We start from the raw sequence: 23,611 nt of genomic DNA, 5'->3' as shown, positions 1-23,611 counted from the left end.
GTTCCTGGAAGACCTTTAAAAGGTCATCTGTCCATATAAGTATATAAAGAGGTCTTCTTTCTATAGAAACCCTTTAACAGGTCTTCAGCTCATAGAAAACCTTCACAAGGTCTTGTTTCATCCGTCTACAGCCTACAGTTTAAATGCCTTCTGTCTTTGCTTAAAATGGTATGCATACCTTACATTATTATATTGAAAAAAAAACTATTTTAGCTATAAACTTTCATTTTTACAAAATCCTATATTTTATAGAAAATATCATCCATCATGCTTTGGTAAACATCTTTTAACTTTTAAATCTGTCCATCCAACTATACATCCAACGACTCTTACTATGCAAATACGAAGTCCATGATTCATTATTCTGTTGACTTTTGGCAGTTGCAATGCAATTTACACAGAGATTCGGTATTTGGGGTTGTTGTTGTAGATGTTCTTTACGTATTACATAAGACAAAGACAGTGTAATCAAGGAGCCAGCTATAGCCAAAAGAACACTAACAGCAGACATAAATTTTGTATGTAACTTTTCAGCCTCATAGGCTTCGTTGATTGAAAGTACAGATCGTGAAGAAAGCGCTACTTCTTCATTTACAAGTTTATTATATTCAGACCATAGTTGCTTTGCCATAGTGGTGTTCTTTAGGAAGAAAAGGACATTTATAGTTAAGGTAATGTTTTCTTTTTTTAATGGAGTTTTAATTATACTTGCCATTGCTGTTGATGCTGGTAATCGTTTCCCATTGTCACTGCCGCCACCGAATTGAAGGCAATGCAACTCATTGATAATTCCACGTCTTTTATCAGCATTTTCATGCAATTTGTTCTGCAAAAAAATAATGCGTTTAGATTTTCCACATGTAGCTTTCATAGGTCTTCATAATAATACTGAAAGGGCTTCATAACGTTGTCTATGTTTAGAGCATTCTTAAAGAATCCGTTGTCTACAGAATGGTTCCGGTGCAAAAAAGGGCTACGCGATCAAAACTTTCTTTTAAATTGAAAATTTACTAAGTGTTCAGCAATTTAATATCTACATTCTCCTATAAACAGGTGTGAAAAAGGTTGGTCGCGTGCACAAAAGTACTCTCCATAAGCTTTAAAACAATACCCATATTGTTAAATATCAAGTATGGACTTCCCCCGTCGTTTTCAGGGCGCCAAGGGCTATCTACTGTACAACGCGATCCGAGAGTTGCTCCCAAACTAAATTTAAGCAGGAGTTCTTCAACTATCTGATTTTGAATAGGTGTACAATTTAATTACCTGAATTTCCAACATTCTCTTTTTCGACTTTCTTAATTCTTCCATATAACTTGTCTTCTCCAACAAATATTCGAATCGATGTAGAAACATTTTCTCTGTAAATTCTGCGAACGTTGATTTTGTCCAACTGCTACTAGCGGTTGTTACTACATCCAATTGCTGTTTGTATGATGAAGATGGGTTCGTGGAGTGCTTGTTGCCATGCCCGGTTGTTTGTTTTGTGGAAGACAAAAGCAATTTACCATTGTATTGTGGGGAATATACTTTGATGAAAATTCTCTTCGAATGACCTGCCAGCATTGTAAGGCATCAATTAATAAATATTCAATTATTCGCTGAATTTAATTTAAACAAGTAATGGGAATGCAATCCGACAATTCGATCGACTGCTTGGAAATTAAGGGTACTTTAGCTTTAATGAGTAAATTTGAATTGCACCATGCAATTTATAGCGCATTCACACCAAACCCTGCAAAACGGCGATGGCATCAGAGCTTTTGAAACAAATTGAAAAATCTGAAATTTTTACCACAGGTAGATCTTTTTGTCATAATTAGTCCATATCTACATTAGGTAATTTTCCTTGCTGCAGTTTGTCGGTGAAATAGGGTGTTGATAGACAAAGGGTTAATGCCCGTAATTTCTAGCCCTAGGTAACAGGGTAGGTAGCTACCTATTAGTTATCTTTACCTACGCGTTTGGTAATTTCTACGTGCCATTTACCGAGGCGTGTACATTTTGAAAACATGTGGTAACATTGGTGATTTTCATTCATGATTTCGTAAAAACAATGCCACATATAAGTATTTTATAATTTTTAACACATTGGCAACGATCAACCAGGCAAAATCCTTGGTGTAAGTAACACGGCCGTTTTCGACCCGGTAACGTTACCTATGGATTGAAATTATGAAATTTTGCTTACACGTGGGATATCTATGAATTCATAGATAACTACGCGTAGAAATTACGGGCATTACCAACATACCCCCATTATAAGTCCCCGTCCACACTAGCGTGAATTTCATTAAAAAATTTCATGAAATTAGGTGTTCTTAAATCGAATTCCCCACTAGAGCACTTTTATGATTTTACTCTACCATGGAGGTCGATCTAGAGACGCATAATTTCATGCAATTTTTTCAATGAAATCACTCTAGTGTGGACCGGGACTTATAAGTCTTCTTTTGTTATAGTACGTTTATATAACCGGATTTAACAAACCCACTGGGTTTTAAATGTCAATTCCATTACATATACGTCAAACAAATCCTCATAAAGAAGGTTAACCCTGCAAAAGGCTATAATATAAACATGACCTAACAGTTTGGATTTACGGAACAGATTTATAGCGTTCCGGTTAACTTAAAGCTGAAAGTGATGATTGTATTTCAAGGAGGAGCCAGTTGGCATCAACTTTCAAAAATAATATTTTTAGTGTCTCCAAATAATTTTATTTTGCGTTTTCAAATCCATAAGATAGTAAAATAACATATAATAATGGCCCTTATGCTGCATCTGTCAAATCCATAGGTTAAACGTCAAATGAAATCCAATGGATTTCAGATGAGATTTCATTTGACGTTTGAGCTATGGAATTGACAGATGAAATCGAGTGGATTTCGTAAATGTAAACTTATCATAAGACTATGTTTACATTAACGAAATCCACTCGATTCCATCTGTCAATTCCTTTGTGTATACGTCAAATGAAAACTCATCTGAAATCTATTGGATTTCATTTGACGTTTGAGCAATGGAATTGACAGTTGAAATCGAGTGGATTTCGGATTTCGTAAATGTAAATATAAGCTTCGTTCCCGTACTTTTTAATGGTAAAACTCGTAAAAGAGAGAACTGCAACAAATTTGTTCTCACACACAAGTTTTTTGAAATAGTTCGGGAACGGAAAAATGGAAAATACGTCAAAAAAACTGGAACAAATGTCAAAGTCGGCGTATCAGCCAATCACACGCCGGCAACCATTTTACTATTTTTTTACTCGCCCAAATTTGTCGTGTAAAAAGTTTTTAAAGAGAGCGTCATTCAGCGCCATTTTAGTTTAAAGAGAAATGAACATTTTACAACTTTTTTGTGTACGGGAACGCTTTTTCAAGTAAAATGTGTAAAAGTCGTAAAAATTGTAAAAACTTTTTAGTTCTGGAACACAGCTATAGTATTAGAGTACCATCAGACCATCTGTTTTTCGTACCCAGCAAAAAAGTTTGGAAGTAGTGCAATGCAGAGTTATAATTTGACTACATCATTGAATGCAGTCCACACGGATTTAAAATGCACTCCGTTCGATACATTTAGAAGCACTCGCATAAAGATCTCTACAGCCACAAGCCAATTTATTGATCCCTACAAAAGACGTCGCAGTCTTTTTTTCCAAATATAAAAAAGAGTGTCTAAAATTCTAAGAATTTTAAAAAATAAAGAAATACATACATTCATAAGTTGCGAACAGTGCGGTAATTCACGAGACGGAAATTAGTTTTGGAGTAAATTTCGAAATCTGAGCTGGAGTGGGAGGACAATATGTATAAAAACCCTTTGGTCTGTGTTTATACTTTCAAACTGAAAAGTCAAATTTTCTTTTCAATTTCTTTTAAAATGTCCTTGCAGTTTAGACCATGGATAGGCAATGTGCGCTTACTGAGAGCAAGTGAGCATACATTTCAATGCATTTTACATCGAAGTTTTCGCTCACTTGCTCTCAGTAAACGCACATTGCCTATCCATGGTTTATAGTGCGGTTACACTACAGTTTTTTGCCGGGTTAACCCACTTTATGAGGATTTATTGCTTAATCTGGTCAAATCTGACCAGATTTGACATACAAAAATTAAATCCTCTCACGACTGGGTTTATTTTAAATCCGGCACAAATCCACCAAAAATACAGTGTTGTATTCGGTATTTGTGCAAAAAAATCCAACTCTACTCAAAAAGTACCAAAAGTTGCAACTGTTTTTGCAACAGAGTTTGTCGTGTTTTACACGTTTACGATTGGTTGCATGAGATTTTATGGAGTTAATAAATCTAAAGTTATTTGAAAATCATAAAATTATTTATTTTTTTACATTAGACACATTTTTAACAAGAAGTACGCTTGATACCATGATACAAAAATGTATCCCTGTGTGTAAGATATACCAATATGAGCAAAGAGGGGACGATATCTCATACGAGAAATTGCAAAAGTGTAAAACACGACTTTATTAGTTATTTTGTATGTATACGTAAACAAACATCAGCTGACAGTTTATATCCTCGAAAAGCTAAGTGTAACCAGCAAAGATTAACCAACTGGATCTATTAAACCCAGTGGGTTAACCTTCAATAGTGTAACCGGGGTATTAGGCACGCAAATAATGTTTTTGTCAATGTTTTGATTCTTCTTTACACTCACACATGGTAGAACAAATATAAGGTAAAGAAAGTCCATGGCCTGTTCCCGTACTTTATAAAGTGGAAAAAGTCGTAAAACTTGTAAAAGTCGTAAACGATTTTCATATAAATTTTGTGTACGGGAACGCAAAATCTGTAAAAGTGGTAAAAATTGTAAAAACTTTTTAGTTCTGGAACAGAGCTCTTAGTCACACTAGAGTGTTTCATTGAAACAATTTCATGAAAACAAGGGTTCCTAGGTCGAGTTTCACAGTAGGATGATATCATGAAGTTGCTGTAGCGGGGAACTCGATCTATAAATACCTAAAAGTATCAATGAAACCACTCTAGTGTGACCTTCGACTAAATACTACAACAAGTAGTAGTAGTAGTATTTTTATTGAGTCTTCTTTTATCTAAATGACAAGCAGTAATGTAGATCGAGTGGTAACATATACCCTTAGAATTATTAACGTCTTATTCTAATACACTATTTCGACGAAGTATGCTACTATGCACATATTGAATTTGTATAAATAAATTGTAGTTTTCGGTTAACAGAGAACTTGTACAAGGCTTGCTCTCGGCCTTTACTATGACGTACAGCGCTTTTGAGTCTGTTAAAAATAAATAACTTAGAACTAGTCAATACTTAAAAAAAATTAAATAACAACGATCTGTTAATTCAATGGACAACAGAAGTATAAACGTAACATTAAAGTTAGGATTTATATAGTGTACATGATCAATATCACAGATGGGTAATGCAAAGCTTTTGAAGCGAATGCTCAGGTACTTGAAGTTGAGCTTATATTAATAATTTTTTCTTAAAAAGATTAACGAATTTCTTATTATAATCAATTCTAGTATTTTGTTATCCACGGTTTGCACCAGGCATAGTTTTTTTAAAAAAATCTGGTAGATTGTATGTTTCTGGACCGTTGTCAAGATCTTCGTTAATGATTCCAACAGGTGATATGTCCCGATCCAGACCAGCGCAATAGTTTTTCACATTCAAAGATTTCTTTTAGCAATTCGTTTTCATGCGTGGCCAATCTATCTACGAACTGCTTTTGATGATGAAATGCATAATTACAGAGGGACTGAACTCCAGATGTTTCGTACACGAAATTATTGGAGTACTTCTTGTCTCGTTGTTGATAATGTTTATTTATGCACTTTCTGAGAATTCTCCTCTCAAAGACTTCCAATTCTTTGGCCACTATAGGGGAAATAGTGAACCAGATTGGGAATCCGTACAGTAAAACAGGTCTTATGGCCACTTTATAGATTAGCAGCTTTGTTTTTTGTGGCAAATATTGACTGTTGAACAGGTAAGAAAATGCTCCAGATATACGCTTTGCCTTTTGTAACGTAGAGCGTCCATGGGAATTAAATTTTAGGAGTTTATCAAACTGGATACCAAGGTATTTTATATCGTTATGGAATGGAATTTCTATGCCATCTAGCAACAGTTGCAATCTTTTGCTTTCAGGAACTACGTTTCTGGGACATTTTCCTGACGCGTTTCTAATACAAATGGCTTTAATACTACAACAAATACAACTCGAACAACAACCACAAAGGAATTTGTTTTTGTTTGTAACGTTACTGCCAGTTGTATTTGTAAACAAAACAAGGAAATGTCTATAAATTATTGGAATTTAAAAAACTAATACTATGTTTACATTTACGAAATCCACTCGATTTCAACTGTCAATTCCATTGCTCAAACGTCAAATGAAATCCAATCGATTTCAGATGAGTTTTCATTTGACGTATACGCAAAGGAATTGACAGCTGAAATAGAGTGGATTTCGTAAATGTAAACATAGTATAATAATTTTTCACATTTGGTTGAATATTTTGGAAAACATGAATGCATGGTTTAATAAGAAAGGTTAGCCAAAGCTTTATGTCAATTTAAATTTTTTCATTCGAGTATTCCTAAAACTTCAAAACAATATACACAAACTGTGTATGTGTGTGTGGTGTTTGAATAAAGTGCCAAACAACTTTAAAAACAATCGAATTCAATGATTTTTAAAATTATTTTTGGAACATTTTTAGGGAAATAATTCGTCGGGTTATCATTGAAACAAACATTTTATCATATCCACAACTTGATTATGCGGAGAAACATTGGTCCTTCATTCATTTTTCGCGATTTTTATAAAATGCTCAAAATTGGTGTTGTAAACAAACCCTCTTGTTGCTTAATTTCGAAGTTTTAGGAATTCAGGAAGAAGAAGGGTTCTATAGATTTTTTTCATTTAAATCTACCTCTTTACTTATACCATGCATGAATGCAAATTCGTTACATTTTCAATTTTTATGTTTCCACATCATTCCACTAAATACATAAATTCTCGCAGAAAGTAGAATTCTTGCAGAAAAGTTTGGGGTCGCTGGAAATTCGTAGAAAAAGGAGAAGCTGTTTCAATGTTTTGTTTTAGAAATCAAAGAAGCACATGTTTATTAGGGCTTTATTTTTTTTAAATTTTAACAAAATACCTCACATATTAACAAACGTTGTATCGCCTCTACAAGCGGTGACTTACTGCGCGGCTTATCGTTCGAACTTGGAGGAGGTCACATATCATTGATATGAAGAAGTCTTTCTGGGAAATGTTTTTTTCCGAATGATTTATTTTTTTTCTCAAAAAATATATGTCCCTAATGTACATCGAAATAGAAAAAAATGTATAAAATGTCATATGAAATTTGACACTAACGTTACAACCCAGTTCAGTCAGCTGTGTATTGCTGCTACCTTTTCTAATTCTACCATGACACTCACATTTTCTCATTTGATCATTCAAAGGCAATACTAAGGCGATATTTCTTATAGAAATTAAATTAAATTTAATTAAAAATTAAATAATTGTTCAATTTATTTTTTACCACAAAAGTTTTTAAATCAAATGTATGCGTTATTTGCCTGCGGAGAAAATAAAATGAAAGAATTGCAGAAAAAACTGCGAAGAATAAAGAAGCAAAACAGAATTTCCTCTCTATTCCTCCTCCTCTCTATTCCTCTCTACTCCCTCTCCCATAAACTCAATTTTCTTTTCCATTAACTTTGAACGTCGCGCTCTCTTGTAAAATTCAAATGTACTGTACAGTTGTACAGATTAAACTGTATCCCAGTAAAAAATTTTGGAAGTTGTGCAATTGGAGTTATGATTTCACAACATCTTTCGATGTAGTCCAACGGAGTTATGAAAAATACACTCCGTTCGATACATTTTATAAGCAGTTGCTGTAGAGATCCCTACAGAAAAAAAGTTGGTTGACCCCTACACATTTCTTCAAAAGATAAGCAAGAGTGTATACATTTCAAAGTATTAGTTATAAAATAAAGAAATAACAACTTAAGTTGCGAACATTTTTGGTGGTAATTCACGAGAAGGAAACTTTTAATGGTGTGGCGTCTATGTCGAAAGTTGAACTAGTGATGGTAAAGCAACATAAAAACCTTTAGGATGATGAAAGAAAATCAGATGCGCTTGGATTAAATCGAGAACGGAGGAAGTAAGCTCAAATGTGATTGAATTTAAGGGAAACTTGTTTTAATTTGTGTTTATATAATAAAGTTTTTTGTATTATTGTTTTACACAAATAATAATTGCATTTTATTTATTCTGGGATATTTCGCAATGGCTTGCATTTTTATTGCATCTTTAGACTGGCTAAAAATGCAATCCGAAGAGTGCCTTTAAATTCAAACCAAAACACTACATCAAAAGCTGTGATTTGGATCGAAAGTGGAGTCATCCTCGCCGTGTGCTGTGGAAGCAAAATGGAGTGCATCCTAGCAGCGCGCTCTCTTGTAAAATTCATAAGTGAATTCATAGGAAAAGATGTACTCCAACGGCAAATATACTGCACACTTGTACTGATTAAACTGCATCCACGGATGCAAACTTTTTGCTGGGATCAAATGAACAGTACAACCTGTTGCATCCCAGCAAAAAGTTTGCATCCGTGGATGCAGTTTAATCAGTACAAGTGTACAGTATATTTGCCGTTGGAGTACATCTTTTCCTATGAATTCGCTAATGAATTTTACAAGAGAGCGCGCAGCTAGGATGCACTCCATTTTGCTTCCACAGCACACGGCGAGGATGCACCCAGAATAAATTAAATGCATTTATTATTTGTGTAAAACAATAATACAAAGAACTTTATTATATAAACAAAAATTAAAAAAAAAGTTTCCATTAAATTCAATCACATTTGAGCTTATTTCCTCCGTTCTCGATTTAATCCAAGCGCATCTGATTTTCTTTCATCATCCTAAAGGTTTTTATGTTGCTTTACCATCACTAGTTCAGCTTTCGACATAGACACCACACCATTAAAAATTTTCGTCTCGTGAATTACCGCCAAAAATGTTCGCAACTTAAGTTGTTATTTCTTTATTTTATAACTAATACTTTGAAATGTATACACTCTTGCTTATCTTTTGAAGAAATGTCTAGGGATCAACCAACTTTTTTTCTGTAGGGATCTCTACAGCAACTGCTTATAAAATGTATCGTACGGAGTGCATTTTTCATAACTCTGTTGGACTAAATCGAAAGATGTTGTGAAATCATAACTCCAATTGCACAACTTCCAAAATTTTTGATGGGGTATTCAGTTATGGTAATTCTGGCCAAAGACATAAATACAACAAGATAAGACATTTTTTTGCTATCATTCTTCAGTGAATGGCTTTTAAATTTAACATAATGTTATATTACGATATGGTGATATAACATTTTTTTCTTTTATACATTTTTACGTATTTAACCGAATTTATCGATCCAATTGACATAGAATTATTCTTGAATAGATCCTTGAATTCATAAATTTCGTTTCTGATACCATTACATGAAATGTTCCTCCTTGGTTGCGATTTTGAATTAACTGCAACCTGTTAAGGGTAATGTTTCTATACAAAGTTTCGTAAACATTTTTTTGTTGCATGCATTTTGTCTAGTCTTAGTTGTATTTATGTCTTTGTTCTGGCAGAATAAGCAAATACACTCAGGCCTTGTTTTTCACAATTTGTTCGAACCTGACATACCTTCCAATTAATTGTACCATGGCCCTAATAAACATGCTTTTTTGTTTTCAAAAGCAAACGAATGAAACAGCTTCTTTTTTCCAAAATATTCAATCAAATTTGAAAAATTATTAGTTCTTTAAATTCCAATAATTGGTCTGTTCCTTTACTTTTAAAAATGGTAACAGTGGCAGAAAATGGTAAAAGTGGTGAATTGCTCTCATATAAATTGTATGCTTTTTAAGTAAGGGTACAATTTGCAGATTAAAAATGGTAAGAAATGGTAACCTCAGGCAAGTAAAGGAACAGAGCAAATTTATAGACATTTCCTTATTTTGTTTACATGTACGTTGACACTGACGTTTACAAACAAAAACAAATTTCTATGTGGTAGTTGTTGAGTTGTATTTGTTGTAGTATTTACTTTACCTGGTTTGTTCTACCATGAATTAGGCCCCTGATTATTATGCCTGTTGTCAAAAACATTATTGTGATTTAAAATACAAAGAAACTCAAATCACAAAAATATAAAAACTATAATGTTTGTTGTCAAAAGTTGTTGCCAAGGCAACCAGGCAAGGCCGCTTATGTACGAAGGCCTTAATTGCCTCGCCTGCTTACCTTGCTTGCTTCCGATAAAAGAATAAACAAAGACGTATACATGGTAGAATAAAGTGAAGGCAGGCCACAGCTAACAGCTGATTAAATTTTTTTTCTTTTTATGGCCTAATCTGTCAAAAGCAGGGTTGACATTTTGTACTGTTTTTGACATTATGCAATCATAAAGGTAGATGTATCGCTGAATTGTTCCAACAAAAAACTTCTGCTGTAAGACTATATCTTAAAATTGAAAACAAGGACAAAAAATGTGGCAAAATAAAATATTGATGTTAATTTAAATTTGTTCCAAAACTACAGGAATGTAAAAATTACAATTTTTGTAAAAATTCTGCTGACATTTATCTGCAAATCGGATGCCAGCAATCACGATGTCAGATTAGCCAAACTTGTCAATTAGAAAATAAGTGAATGACATTTTTTCACTGTCATAAGTTTGGGAAGAACTTTTGCTATTTTTGGAACATTTTTCCAACAAGAATATTCTGGAGCCTAGCTAAAGAAATGTTTTTACGCTATATGGCACTTTCAAAATATAAAAAGTGAAGCTCTAAGTTCCATATGTTTTTGTAATACGGGATAGCTATGCAGCTACATCTACCATTATTATTGTACCATGCCATTTGACGTTTTAAGCCATGGCTGCAGGGTGGCATTTCTCAGTGATTTTCATACCTGGCCTACCTCTACTTCATTGTACCATGGACGTATAGATATAAAGACTCGAACAAATGCATATTCCAAAAACATGTGATAATAGTTCCACATTTTGGTTACAGATGGCTACACAACTCACTGGAATTGATAACAGCAATGCCAATCGTTTTTGATTCCAATTTCTCGCGGCAGAAAACATTAACGTCGTGTTTTGTGGCTGATATTTATTTCTTTTCTTTTTTTATTTTTCACTCAATGAAAAAATCAAAAGCGAATGCCGTCAAACTTGAGTTTTAATGTTTTTCTTGCCAATATTCCAATGAGTAACAGTTTTCGTTTAACAGAATGTTGCTATGATATCGTAGCAACAGAGGTTAACTCCCTCTACAGTTAATTTTTCACAATTGACTTTTCCTATCTTATAATATTGACATCTTTGGAATAAACAAATGGTCTGTTCCTTTACTTCTGAAAATGGTAAAACCGGCAAAAGTAGTAAAAGTTGAAAACTGCTCCCATATGAATTGTATTGTGTCTGAAGTAAAGGAACGCTTTTCGAGTAAAAAGTTGTAAAACATGAAGATTCTTGAACGTAAAGGAACAGGGCTAAAGATGTCAATATTATAAGATAGGAAAAGTCAGTTGTTAAAAATTAACTGCAGGTGGAGTTAACCTCTGTTGCTACGATATCATAGCAACATTCTGTTAAACGAAAACTGTTATTCATTGGAATATTGACAAGAAAAACATTAAAACTCAAGTTTGACTGCATTCACTTTTGATTTTTTTTTATTAAATTAACAATAAAAAAGTAAAGAAATAAATTTCAGCCACAAAACACGACGTTTATGTTTTCTGCCGCGAGAAATGGGAATCAAAAACGATTGGCATTGCTGTTATCAATTCCAGTGAGTTGTGTAGCCATCTGTAACCAAAATGTGGTACTATTATCATATGTTTTTGGAAAATGCATTTGTTCGGGTCTTTATTGCTATACGTCTTTGGAATAATAAAGAAAAGGGCAACCCAGTTTGAAATTTGCTCGACCTCATTTATTCCTTTATTTTTATTATGTCAAATATGAAGCAGGAAAGCAAGGCAACCAGGCAAAGCAGCTTATGTACCCAGGCCTCTACTCTTGTACCAGTCTATGAAAATTTTCATGAACATGTTTTGAGTTTATGGGTAATACGGGAGAAAGGGACCTCCTTCACCTCCTCTCTCTCTCTCTCTCTCTCTCTCTCTCCTAAAAGTTGAAACATTTGGTCTGTTCCTTTAATTTTGAAAATGGTAAAACCGAATGGATGAAAGAAATGGCAGCTCATATGACATTGATAGATGGTGTAAACAGCCCTTTATATTTTTTGTTCGTGCATAACCTCACGTTACATTACGTTTGACTAATTGACCATTAATACAACTGAGAGATTTTTCGATCTACAAGTCCCTCCGCTTTTTTATTTTCGATCTACAAATCCATGGTCGTTTGTTTTTATTATTTTTTTCTAGTTGAAAAACAACATTACGCGGTGGAATGCGATTTTGTCGGAGAATATCGGCTTAAAGAACAAACAAAAATATAAAAGTGTGGTGATAAATTACAAAAAAGACGAACGAAAAGCGGTAAAAAATAATAACAAATTTCAAGTGTTAAAATTTTAGTGCAAGACAAATTATATAAAAGAATATTGGAAAAAGAATTTCCTGGCGTCTTCTCGAAAGTGTAGTGTTAGAAAAAGGTAAAGAGTGAATCAATTGTGAAATTTGTTCTGGGAAGAAAAGGATGCAGTTTTAATAAAATCAGAAGATTAAATCTTTGTCTGAAACAATTATTTTTTAGTAATGGAGTCATATCTGCTGGTCAAAAGTTTATCATATTCTAATACGCTTGAAATGCTGCAACAACTTTATTTGCATTTTTTTGCAACCCAACATTCCCTCTTTGATGGTGCATTCCTGAACCAGACAACGAAGCCGACCGATTTTTTCGGCTCGCTCGCTCACGTCTGTGCAAGACAATCGGCGGCGGCGCGCCGACTTATTTACCGACTCGCGGCTAAATTTCAGCTTAGTTAATATGTTGTTTAAACATAGTCCCGGTACACACTAGAATGAATTTCATTAAAAAATTTCATGAAATTAGACGTTCTTAGATCAAATTCCCCACAACAGAAATTTCATAAAATTACTCAGAAAGCAAAATTTCATGAAATTTTTCAATGAAATCAGTCTAGTGTGGACCGGGACTATATACATCGCGAAATTTCATGGATTTTGCTGAAAATTATCGGCGCGCGCCGTTTCTACCGATTTGACGACTGGCGATTTTTAGCCGATTTGAGCCGACAAAATCGGCGGCGGCTCGACTCGAAGAAAATGAGCGGCGGCGGCGCGCCGCCTATTTTCAGCCGACTGGCTTCCTCCTCTGTCCTGAACATTCACATTCATGAGCGTGTACATACAACAATTATTACATTTTGTAACATCTTCTTCTTACATATTCCCCCCCCCCCCTCTATTAGTTTAATAATGCTAATCTTTACTTCCCTGTTCCAAACTTTCTGAAGTTTTAGTTGGTATGTCATCAACGGGTGTAACACGGGTGTGCAGTGATTATAATTGGAATTATGACGTCGCAAAATGTGGGAGTGTAACGAGAAACCATTCCGACAATTTTATCTTAAATTGTTTGCACAAACATGATTGCCATTTACCAGAAAAATAATAAGACAACAGAAGACCTCATAAAGTCTTCTATAGACAACAGAAGGCCTCTTAAGGTAAGGAAGACCTCTTGTGGTTTTCTTTATACAGCAAAAGTTCTCTTGAGGTCTTCTATAGACTAAAAAATATCTTTTGAGATCTTATATAGACAACTGAAGGCCTCTTGAAGTCTTATATAGACAACTGGCCTCTTAAGGTCTTATATAGATAACGGAAGACCTCTTTGGCCCTTCTACAGACAACAGAAGACCCATTGGAATTTTGCATAGACAACAGAAGACTTCTTGAGGTCGTTTAATAGGCAACAGAAAACCCCTTGAGGTTTTTTATAGACAACAAATGGCCTGTGTAGGTAATCTACAGATAATAGGAGACTCTTAAGGGTATTTCATTCCCAAAAAGTTCTGATTTTGCACTAAACTTTTTGTTATTCCGCCCCATCAAGTTTTAATTATACTTTTATTTCTAATGTCGAAAATTTGCAAAGTGGCAACCCTAGATATTGCACAGATGAGAGGAAGAAGGAGGACGTTGGCATTTGATAATGGGAAAAAAGAAAATCGCATGATTTCTTATTTTTTTTACATTTTTGTTTTATGTGTTTTTTTTTCTTTAAACAGTCAATCTTTCATACATACAATTGTATGTATGGACGCTTGGGTCCACATGTGGGTATGATGATATGCATGTTTATAAGTGTTGTATGTTTGTCGTCCATATACAAACGAACGACGACCATGAATAACTGAACAAAAATTTGTTTGTTTTTTGTGGAATTCTTCTTTATTGCAGAAGCTATGCAGGAGCGTTATGTTTTATATGGCTAGTCGGAATGTTAGTAATGTCGCAAACAAAAGATGTAGGAAAGAATTTTGATTTAGCAGATCCAGACGTCAGCTTGCAACCCTTCGTTTCTCTTGGGTTAGACAATATCCCTATAATTGTCTCCAACAACAAACCGCCCGACTTCATCGCCTCTGTAGGCCGCACTTTCATCAATATTGGAAAAAACTTGATGGACTAGTTTCAGAGAGTTTCTTCAATCACCGCAACAAAAAACTACACAACCCTTCTGTTATGGGACATCTTCACAGCTGCAGCCGCTCGTTATACACCTGATGGTCGAATGACCGTAGTGAAATTTCCCAGCAGATGTCGCGGAACTAGCAAATGAGGGCTTAACTTTAGTTTAGTAAAAAACTCTCCAATTTCTTAGACATTTTCCAGAGTTAGATATTGTTGCGCTGATCACGGAAACGTATAATTTTTTTGGGGGACGGACCCGGGTCTGCCGTACCGATTGCTACAAAATGGGTATGGAATACTTATGGAAATACCTATCCAACATGTGGTTATAGGGTGGCGTTATTTTCAAGTGTTCAGGTAATATAACCTAAAAACCGATTTTTGCACCATTATGGGTGCTCACTTAATGTAAGCCAGATTGTAGCTCTCAATGGATCCAGAGATATGGTCCATAGAATCTTGACAACCCGGTTTTCTAAGTGGCTATTAAGCGATAATTTGGAACAATTATACGAATAGCAGGCAGAAAAATAGGAAATTTTTACCACAAGTAGATCTTCTCGCCCTTCTTACAAAAATATAAAGTTCTTCGGGGGGAAGTCCATACATCCCAAGATATGAGCCTTTGAAGTTCCGGAAATTCCGGAATACACTAACATATGCAATACAATGCATCTCTAAATAGCCGGCCTTCGGTCTGGGCTTTAAGACTTTCTCCTAAGGACAGGTGCAAATTCCGTGGCACGGGAACAAAATTTTCTTTTAAATTGTATTTTTTCCAAGAAGCCCATATCTCGTGAAGTATGGACTTATGGAAAAACCCGTGTCCAACAATCGGTTTTTGGGCTATTTAAGTGAACACCTAAAAATAACCCCATAGTATGACCACTTGTTGGATAGATATTAAGCTTTCCAATGATACCCTTTTTATAGCAATCAGTTCAGTAGACCCGGGACTGACCCTGGTTTTGACCCGGACTTTCGGATCAAATAACCGGGTAACCTACCTCCAAGAAAATTACACATTCTAGTGATCAGCAACAATACCTACCTCTACCAAAAATTTCAAAAAATCGGAGAGTTTTTACTAAACTAGAGTTATCCCAATGTCCCGAGCACTACCAGAGTGACAGGGCGAAGGGAAGAGTACTACGTAGCATTAGATCTCTTCCTGTCGACGGGGAACCACCACCAATGTTGCGAATGTTATCAGGAACGCTAAATCATCAAAAGCGTTGAGCCCTAATTAAATCTGGTAATACTGAAACAGCTGGATTTACCGCGAGTAGAGTATCGTATTAAAGTTCTCAACCTGTAACTAGCCACATCGTTCCCGAATTGGCAGGGTGGTGCCAGCAAAGATGAATCGTACAGGCCGATTTCACTTTTGTCGCCCGTACAAAGAACCTTTAGGCTTTAGTCCGCCACAGCGTCAGAAACAGCTATCAAGTTGCCGATCATCAGAATTAATTCCGTGAGTAGTACAGCACGACATACACAGCTTGCCAGCTCCATACATATTAGTCGAGGACTCAACCAGAGCAGGCCGTGTGATGATACTGGCAAGCATTCAACGCTGTTTAAAAAAGTTGGGCAGACAACCCACCGGCCAAGCTTGAAACGTTGGATAATAAATTATGTGTATGGACGTCAGTCGTACGTGGAGTTCAGGAGCAAACATTTTCAAGACCCGTAGAGTGAAACAGGAAGTTTCCCAACGTGGCCTGATATCTCCGGAACTGTTTAACCACTACCTCTTCTGTATTCCGCCCCCTCCATACGGCATTGAGATCGTAACGTATGCGGATGATTGTACGATCTTGGTACTTCCCCTTATGTCATTTGTGAAAGGCTGAACTCCTAGTTGACCGATCTTACCACCTTTTTTCCACGTGAGGAATATGCAGATATCCGCTACTAAATCTACGGACGCTTTGTTCACATGTTCTGTTCGATGGCAGTAGAATTCCGAGATCCTCAAGATTCTTGGGGCAACATTTGACAGTATGTTCACGTTATACGCGCATGCAACAGCTATCTATGAGAATTAGAGGTCCTGAAGTCTCTAGTCCTCATGTCTTCAGAGGACCATCTACATGAGGGGACAAAGATTCTTCCAATACAGCAACACACTGACATGCTTTCGTTGCAGTACTTGCTCGGGTGTTACCGTGAGAGTAATCCCAATCATCGTATGGTGGATATGACTCCCAGAAGGGATGGTCATGATCAAGATAGAGAGGTCCAACGCTACAAGAGAGAAGCCCTTGATATGTAAGCCTATCAACCAGGTTTAAATAGCATTCACACAGATGCCATATATAACTATTGTGTGATAGAGTTGGGTAATCTCGTTCAATTGAACGATCCGGATGACTGTCCTCATGGAAAAACGAATGAGTAACATCATAAAAACCAACGTGTGAAATTAAGCATACGCAGTTTTGTCAAAGGAATTATCGGTGTCCATTGAACGAGATAGTGATCCGGATCGTTTAATTGAACGAGATTGCCCAACTCTTTTGTGTGAATGCGATGGTCCACGGAGTACATCCCCCATCTATTGCAGCTGAAGAATGTCAGCTGCTACGACAAACCAGTGTAGTTTTGTGTCAACTGTGTCAGGAATGGTGCAGCTGTATAAATTTATATTGAGCAAGGATCAGCCAAGTATGCGGTACATGCTCCCACGACACAATGGTTAGAACCAATTGAAGCAGCCACATTCCTAGACCTGGAGATAGAGTCAGAGCCGGGTTAAGCAGGAAATATATTGTCTATATCGGAGACACCTGACTCTGAAGTTCCTAAAAACTACGGTGGCCAAATAAAATGGACACTTCCCTCACAAATATTTAAAATTTTTGCAAAAGTCCAGTTCAAGGGTTGTTCGAGTATCGTTTTAAAATGTATACCGAAGGTAGAGCATGTCATTCTTATAACAATGATATATTTTTTTGTAGGCATGTCCGTCTTTCCTAATATAATGACCCAAAAGCTCTGAAAATCCTAAGGCGTGATCAACTAAATTGTCTGGTGAGAACATAATTATCGAAAGGAATGACTCCCAAAATAAGACCCTGTTGCAAGATGGACTATGTCCTCTTCTTGAAAATGTTTAAAGCGGGTAGTCTTTGTGCCCATGACTACAGCGTAATACTTTTTTCTTACGGAATGCCAATACATCCTGAGATGAAGGTCCCGAAATTAGCGATCTGTTCATAGTACATGCAGGTCCACCAATCTTGTTAATAGTTTCTTTGTACATCCATAGGGCGAGGGCATTGAGCTGTCGGCAAATCTGGCTTATTTTTCTTCACTTGTTATACCCTCAGCATTTATGCTAACGAGGGTATATATACTTTCATACGGGCAAAATGTGCCTCATTGAAACAATGGTTTTAGACCCCAAGTATGTTTGGACGAAATATGTTTCAGACAATTTGGAGTCAATTGAGCAATGTCCGTCCGTCTGTCTGTCTGTCTGGCTAGTTGGAGCGCACGATAACTCTCGAACGATTGCGCCAATCCGGTTAAAATTTTGGCTTTCGTAATATTTTGCCCAAACTTAGTTTAAGTTCGAAGATGGGCTATATCGGTCCACTCCTTCCGGTACCTCCCCCACAAAAGTTCGAAAATGTTCGGAAAATTTGTGCGCATGATAACTCTTGAAGGGAGTAACCGATTTGGTCCATACTTTGCCTATCGTAAAGTGTATACCAGACTTAGATAAGGTTTCAATATGGACTCAATCGGTCCACTCCTTCGGGTACCTCCCACACAAAATTTCGGAAAAGTTCAGTTTAGGGCCATCTCTCGAATCGCTTTGATTTTTGTTTTAGCAACTTGTATTCACTGCCCCCCATACGACGGTACAAGTTTCCTTAGGGGCAAGTCCATACTTCCCGAGAAAATAGCCTGAAAGTTGCAAAAACCCCCTATGACACCGTGTGAGCTGGTTGGAGCGTAAGATAACTCTCGAACGGATCTGCCGATTCGGTCCAAAATTTGGCCTTAGTAATATTTTGTCCAAACATAGTTTAAGTTCGAAGATAAGTCATATCGGTCCACTCCTTCAGGTACCTCCCCCACAAAAGTTCAAAAATGTTCGGAAAATTTGTTCGCACGGTAACTCTGGAAGGGAGTGGCCGAATTGGTCCATACTATACACATCCTAATATGTTTACTAGATATAGATCAGGTTCAAATATGGACTATATTTGTCCACTTCATCCGGTACCTCTCAAACAAAATTTCGGATAAGTTCAGTTTAAGACCAGCTATCGAATCACTTTGATTTTTGTTGAAGCAACTTGCATTCGCTGCCTCAATTATGATGGTAAAAGTTTTTTCAGGGGCAGGTCCATACTTCTTGCGCAAATAGTCCGAAGGGTGTAAAACCCCCTATGGTGCCATACGTAGTGGCTGGAGATCCACTTCCATAATCGTCAATGTAGATCCATTCCTTTTAATATCTTCTCAAAACTTTTGATCTTTAATCCTAAACAACTTTTTTTTGGTTCAAACGCCCAAAATTTTTAAAACCCCCTAAATACATACGTTTTTTGAAGAAAAAAATTGTTTCAATTTATACAGGCTGAGGGAATATCTCTGTCAGCAAAGCCGACTGATACTTTTTTACTTGTTTTGATTTATTTTCGCTGATCGGGACCGTTTTGGCTCTATGGATTAGTTGCGCAATGAATATAAATAAATATATAATTGGATTTGGGGACAAAGTACCTGGTAAGGTCTTCTTCTTAAAAAGAATTCAAGAAAATATTATGTTCTGTGAAAACAAGTAAAAAAAGTATCAGTCAGCTGTGCAGATAGAGATATACCCACAGACTCGGATCTGAAGAAGAAGAGTTTTTGGCCCAATTTCTCAGGAAGTATGGATTTCCCCCGAAAAAAATTGTACCGTCGTAACAAGGGCCGCATTCAAAACATGTTGCAAAAAATTAGAAAAGGATCCTAGATGGGTCCTTAAACTGCACTCTTTCTATAATTTGTGTACCGAGATACCCGAAACAGTGGTCCGATGTAGTCGGTGTTCCCACATAATTCGGGGCTGTAAGCAACAATACGATGTACAACGTTTGGATCAAATCGGTTTCTCCTACTGCGAGGGTTAACTTACGTACAACCCGATTTAAATGGTACCTGCAGGCTTTTTTTTGAGATTTTGGGCCATTATATCAGTAAGTATGGACCTGCCCCCCAAAAAAATGCGCCGTCGTAACAGAGCCCCCAAGAAAAACTTTTTGGGAAAAAAATCAAACCAATCCGAGTTGAGCTGTCCAACGGCACTTTTCCCAAAATTTATGTGGTGTATGTACCCGAAGGATGGGTCCATATTCCAGTCTGATACATGACTAGATGAAATAATACGATTGAAAAAGTTTGAAACAATCAGAAACTCCGTGCCAGTGTTATCATGCGGATTTGCCATTTTAGTTGATGCCGTCAAGGTTTCTTGGAGCTTTTAGGCTATTATGTAAGGAAGTATGGACTTGCCCCCAAAAAAAATTGTACCCTCGTAAAGAGGGCCACAAAGACAATCTGCTGAAAAAAATCAAAACGATCCGAGAGGGGCTCTTAAACTTTACTTTTTCCTAATATTGTGTAAGACCTGCCCGAAGGAATGGGCCGATTAGTCTATATGCGAAACCGATCTATGCCAGAAAGTAATATTACCATATGCAAAGTTATGACCGACCGATTCTGTTACTCCCTGAACTTTTGTGGGGATGGACCGGATTGAGTAGGTCGATGTTGCCCATCTTCGAACTTCAACTACGTTTGGACAAAATTTTGCCAAATTTGGGACACGATCGTTTGTTTTGTTCGAGAGTTATCGTGCGCACCAGACAGACGGAGCGATATTGCCCAATCGACTCCAAATTGTTTGAAACAGATTTCGTCCAAATTTCCAGACGATTAGGCCCAGTTTTGGTCATAGCAGAGTGTATATACCCTCGATAGTCTAAAGACTGGGGTTGTAATTAATAATTCTAATGCGAAAACCCTGTTCTATGTGCCTATTAAGTGTGAAAAATAAAACGCCACACAAGGTGAGGCATACAGGCCGCCGGCCGGCACACTCTCTATTCTATGACTGCATCGGTTATAATTGCTGAGTAAACCTCGATCATACAATCGGGTACAAAGTACACCAATTGAGGAGTAAATACGTAGCCATTCAATTTCCAAGCTGATAAATTAATTGAAAATAAAGTAATTGACAACAACCACAACAAGAACAAGAGTACATGGCTACATTTGTGTTATTAAATAAAGTACCAAGCAAGTAGCAACAACAACAACAACAATCACCGTGTATATATAAAAAATATGAATGAAAACCAAAAGGCCTGGCTGACTGGGCCGCAGTATTTGTGCAAAAACAAAAAAACAGCAAACGCAAATTGTTTATGTTTTACATTTCTTTTGTTTATTTTAGATTTTGGTGGATAAAAAAACTAAAAAAAGACGAAACACCAAATTTAAGATTTTGTGAAGTGGAATAACAAAAGAAGAAGAAAAAAACAGGAATCATGAATCCCCTAACGTAAGTAAAATTTCTTTAACCGAAAAAAACCTTTCATTAATTTCTTTGTCCTCTCTCTTTTCATCCCCCCTTTTAGGAATATGAAAAATGTCATTAAACTTAGTGAACATGAACTGAACAATGCCACCGGCAAAGCTTCTTGGCATGATATGTACAAGGATTCCGCTTGGATATTTGTTGGTGGTTTCCCCTATAACTTGACGGAGGGTGATTTGATATGTGTCTTCTCGCAATATGGTGAAATTGTGAACATACATTTGGTGCGAGACAAAGAAACCGGTAAATCGAAAGGATTCTGTTTTATTTGCTATGAAGATACACGCTCAGCAATATTGGCTGTGGACAATTTGAATGGCATCAAAATATTAAATCGCACAATACGAGTTGATCATGTTTTGGACTATAAGCCACCGAAGGATGATAAATCTGATGGCACTTTGGAAACATGTGCGCCGCTACCACAAATCTATGCGGGGAATATAAAGGGGGAAAAGGATAAGAAGTCAACATCATCGTCGTCGTCTTCATCGTCATCATCTTCGGATAGAAAGAGGAGGAAGTAGTTTTTAAGAATTTCAAAATTGGGGTTTTGTATTAATTTTAATGTTTTAAACACCTATCCACTTATGTTAATGATTTCTTATGTATTGACTTAATATAATAAAATAAATCTAATATGGGAATCATTTGTTTTGTATAGGGTGGGTCTGAAAAAATGTGTTAACAAAATCCATGCTGTTTGGTGGGAGGTTTCTAGAAGAATTAAAGTTAACCTATTTATAACTTTCAAAAAAAATAAAAAAATGTTGATTTATTTTGCAGCAAAGGCTGAGATATGACTGTTCCAAAATGTAGAACCCGTTGTATTGTGTGTAGAGGTCCAACTTAAAACTTAAAACGCGTTTTTCTCGAAATTACATTTTCGAGATACCGTTGGCACCACCAAACTATGCAATATTTTTTAACAATAAAAAATCCAAATGTGGTTTAAGATGTACTCTTTCAGATGAAAGCAAGATCTACTTAAAATATTTGCACTTTAAAAAAAAAAACATCATGAAAAATTAGTTTTTTTGGTCTGCACAACTATGGATAACCCCTTAAAAAGTGAACCTTCAAAATCGTTTAAAGTAAATGTTGGCCTTCAATGCTTTCAGTAATTCAATTGAAAATGAAAAACCTTCTTTAGAAAGTTGTGCGTATATATAATTAGCCTTGTAGGCTTTCTACGTATTGATAGCGAATAAAACATTGTTGTTGGTTGAAAAGTCTTTCGTTAAAAAGTCCAAGTTTAAGGCCAAAAAACATCTATTGCTTGGAATGTCTTTTGTCTATATGAAATCCTAAGAGTTACAGTGGCGCCCGAGCAGGGGCCCGTGAAGAGTATAATCGGCTAAGAGGTTTTCTTGAGGGAGGCGCATTAGCTTCAAGGCAGAAGCTTTAGAACTGAAAATGCCAGCCACGTTCCTGCTCTTCTGGGCATATACCCTACGAAGGGAGGTGTCCTATCTGGAGGAATTCGACGGCACGACCTCCGGAAACGTCGACGATTTGCTCAGTATCTGGCGGATGAACAATAGCCAGAACTACTGGAGAGTAGTTCCCCACGGCAGCGGGTTCTTTCGTACCGGATTGACCCGGAACAACACAAAACCAATGTTCCGGCCAGCGGCTGCCACCTCAGTGTGTGTGTACATGTTCGTATTTGTTTCGTTTTTCTGTATTGGGAGCAGCATATCCCGGAATGCCTGCTCCGAATTTTATTGGTCCGAGCCGGGACGGAGGAAAAGCCAGGACCAATATATCTGTGCTCAGTTTGTCACATCCGCATCTTCACCCACATCCAACCTTCGGTGAGATGCAATAGATGTCAGGAGTGGGTGCATCTAAGGGGTTGCTCTGGACTCGTCCACGTGAGGGACTACGACAGGGACTATGTTGCTGCATGCTGTGTGAATACAGTCCCCAGTGAGTCGTCGTCGGATTACGAGACTCTCTCGTCGTCTGATTACGAAACTCCCCCGCAGTCCCCTCGACAACAACTGCACATGCAGCCTTTAACACCAGCCGTTGTTGTCCCAATTCCCGAAAATGCAGTCTTTTTGCAATTGAATTGCAATGGACTCCGAGGTAAGATCGAGAGTAGATTTTATGAGTCGGAAGAACATCAAGGTCGCGGCGGTGCAGGAAACTAAGCTGAACAACATCGTGTCACTTGGTCTGACAAATGACGTTACCTGGCAACCCGTCATTTCCCTTGGATCAGACCATCTCCCCATAATTGTCTCCATTAGCAGACCACCC

General features: G+C 36.7%; 3 protein-coding genes across 7 annotated transcripts in view; 2 read left to right on the top strand and 1 right to left on the bottom strand.

Moving 5' to 3' along the window:
- Positions 1 to 221: 221 nt before the first annotated feature.
- Positions 222 to 1,686, bottom strand: LOC141397255 (uncharacterized). Its single transcript, XM_073973361.1, has 3 exons — positions 1,267 to 1,686; positions 713 to 826; positions 222 to 640 (listed from the first exon to the last, which is right to left on the bottom strand). Exons 1-3 carry the CDS (start codon positions 1,564 to 1,566, stop codon positions 287 to 289), a joined length of 768 nt encoding a protein of 255 aa, XP_073829462.1. The 5' UTR covers positions 1,567 to 1,686; the 3' UTR covers positions 222 to 286.
- Positions 1,687 to 12,474: 10,788 nt separating this feature from the next.
- LPCAT (lysophosphatidylcholine acyltransferase) overlaps positions 12,475 to 23,611 on the top strand; it is an 87,431-nt gene continuing 76,294 nt past the window's right edge. For 4 of the 5 annotated variants that reach the window (XR_012411779.1, XM_073977318.1, XM_073977320.1 and 1 more), the window contains exon 1: positions 12,588 to 12,725. The gene's annotated coding sequence lies outside the window, so the exon portion shown is untranslated. Of the gene's footprint in view, positions 12,726 to 23,611 lie in introns of all 5 variants that reach the window. The other variant, XM_073977315.1, reaches the window with a different exon arrangement.
- Positions 12,588 to 21,990, top strand: LOC141399146 (RNA-binding motif protein, X-linked 2). The gene is made up of 3 exons (XM_073977321.1): positions 12,588 to 12,725; positions 21,200 to 21,307; positions 21,384 to 21,990. The coding sequence occupies exons 2-3, from the start codon at positions 21,294 to 21,296 to the stop codon at positions 21,868 to 21,870; spliced, it is 501 nt and encodes a 166-aa protein (XP_073833422.1). The 5' UTR covers positions 12,588 to 12,725; positions 21,200 to 21,293; the 3' UTR covers positions 21,871 to 21,990.

The sequence above is a fragment of the Musca autumnalis genome, unplaced genomic scaffold (assembly GCF_047663935.1).
Source record: "Musca autumnalis isolate F117 unplaced genomic scaffold, ASM4766393v1 scaffold_3, whole genome shotgun sequence".
NCBI lineage: Eukaryota > Metazoa > Arthropoda > Insecta > Diptera > Muscidae > Musca > Musca autumnalis.
This window is presented reverse-complemented; position numbering and strand designations above follow the sequence as displayed.

Bases quoted from the DNA above. Each gene is read 5' to 3' on its own strand.
- LOC141397255 (XM_073973361.1), bottom strand. From the start codon at position 1,566: ATGCTGGCAGGTCATTCGAAGAGAATTTTCATCAAAGTATATTCCCCA. The intron at 827-1,266 runs GTAATTAAATTG...ATTTTTTTGCAG, and splicing joins AGAGAATGTTGGAAATTCAG to AACAAATTGCATGAAAATGC. The intron at 641-712 runs GCAAGTATAATT...TTCTTCCTAAAG, and splicing joins TACCAGCATCAACAGCAATG to AACACCACTATGGCAAAGCA.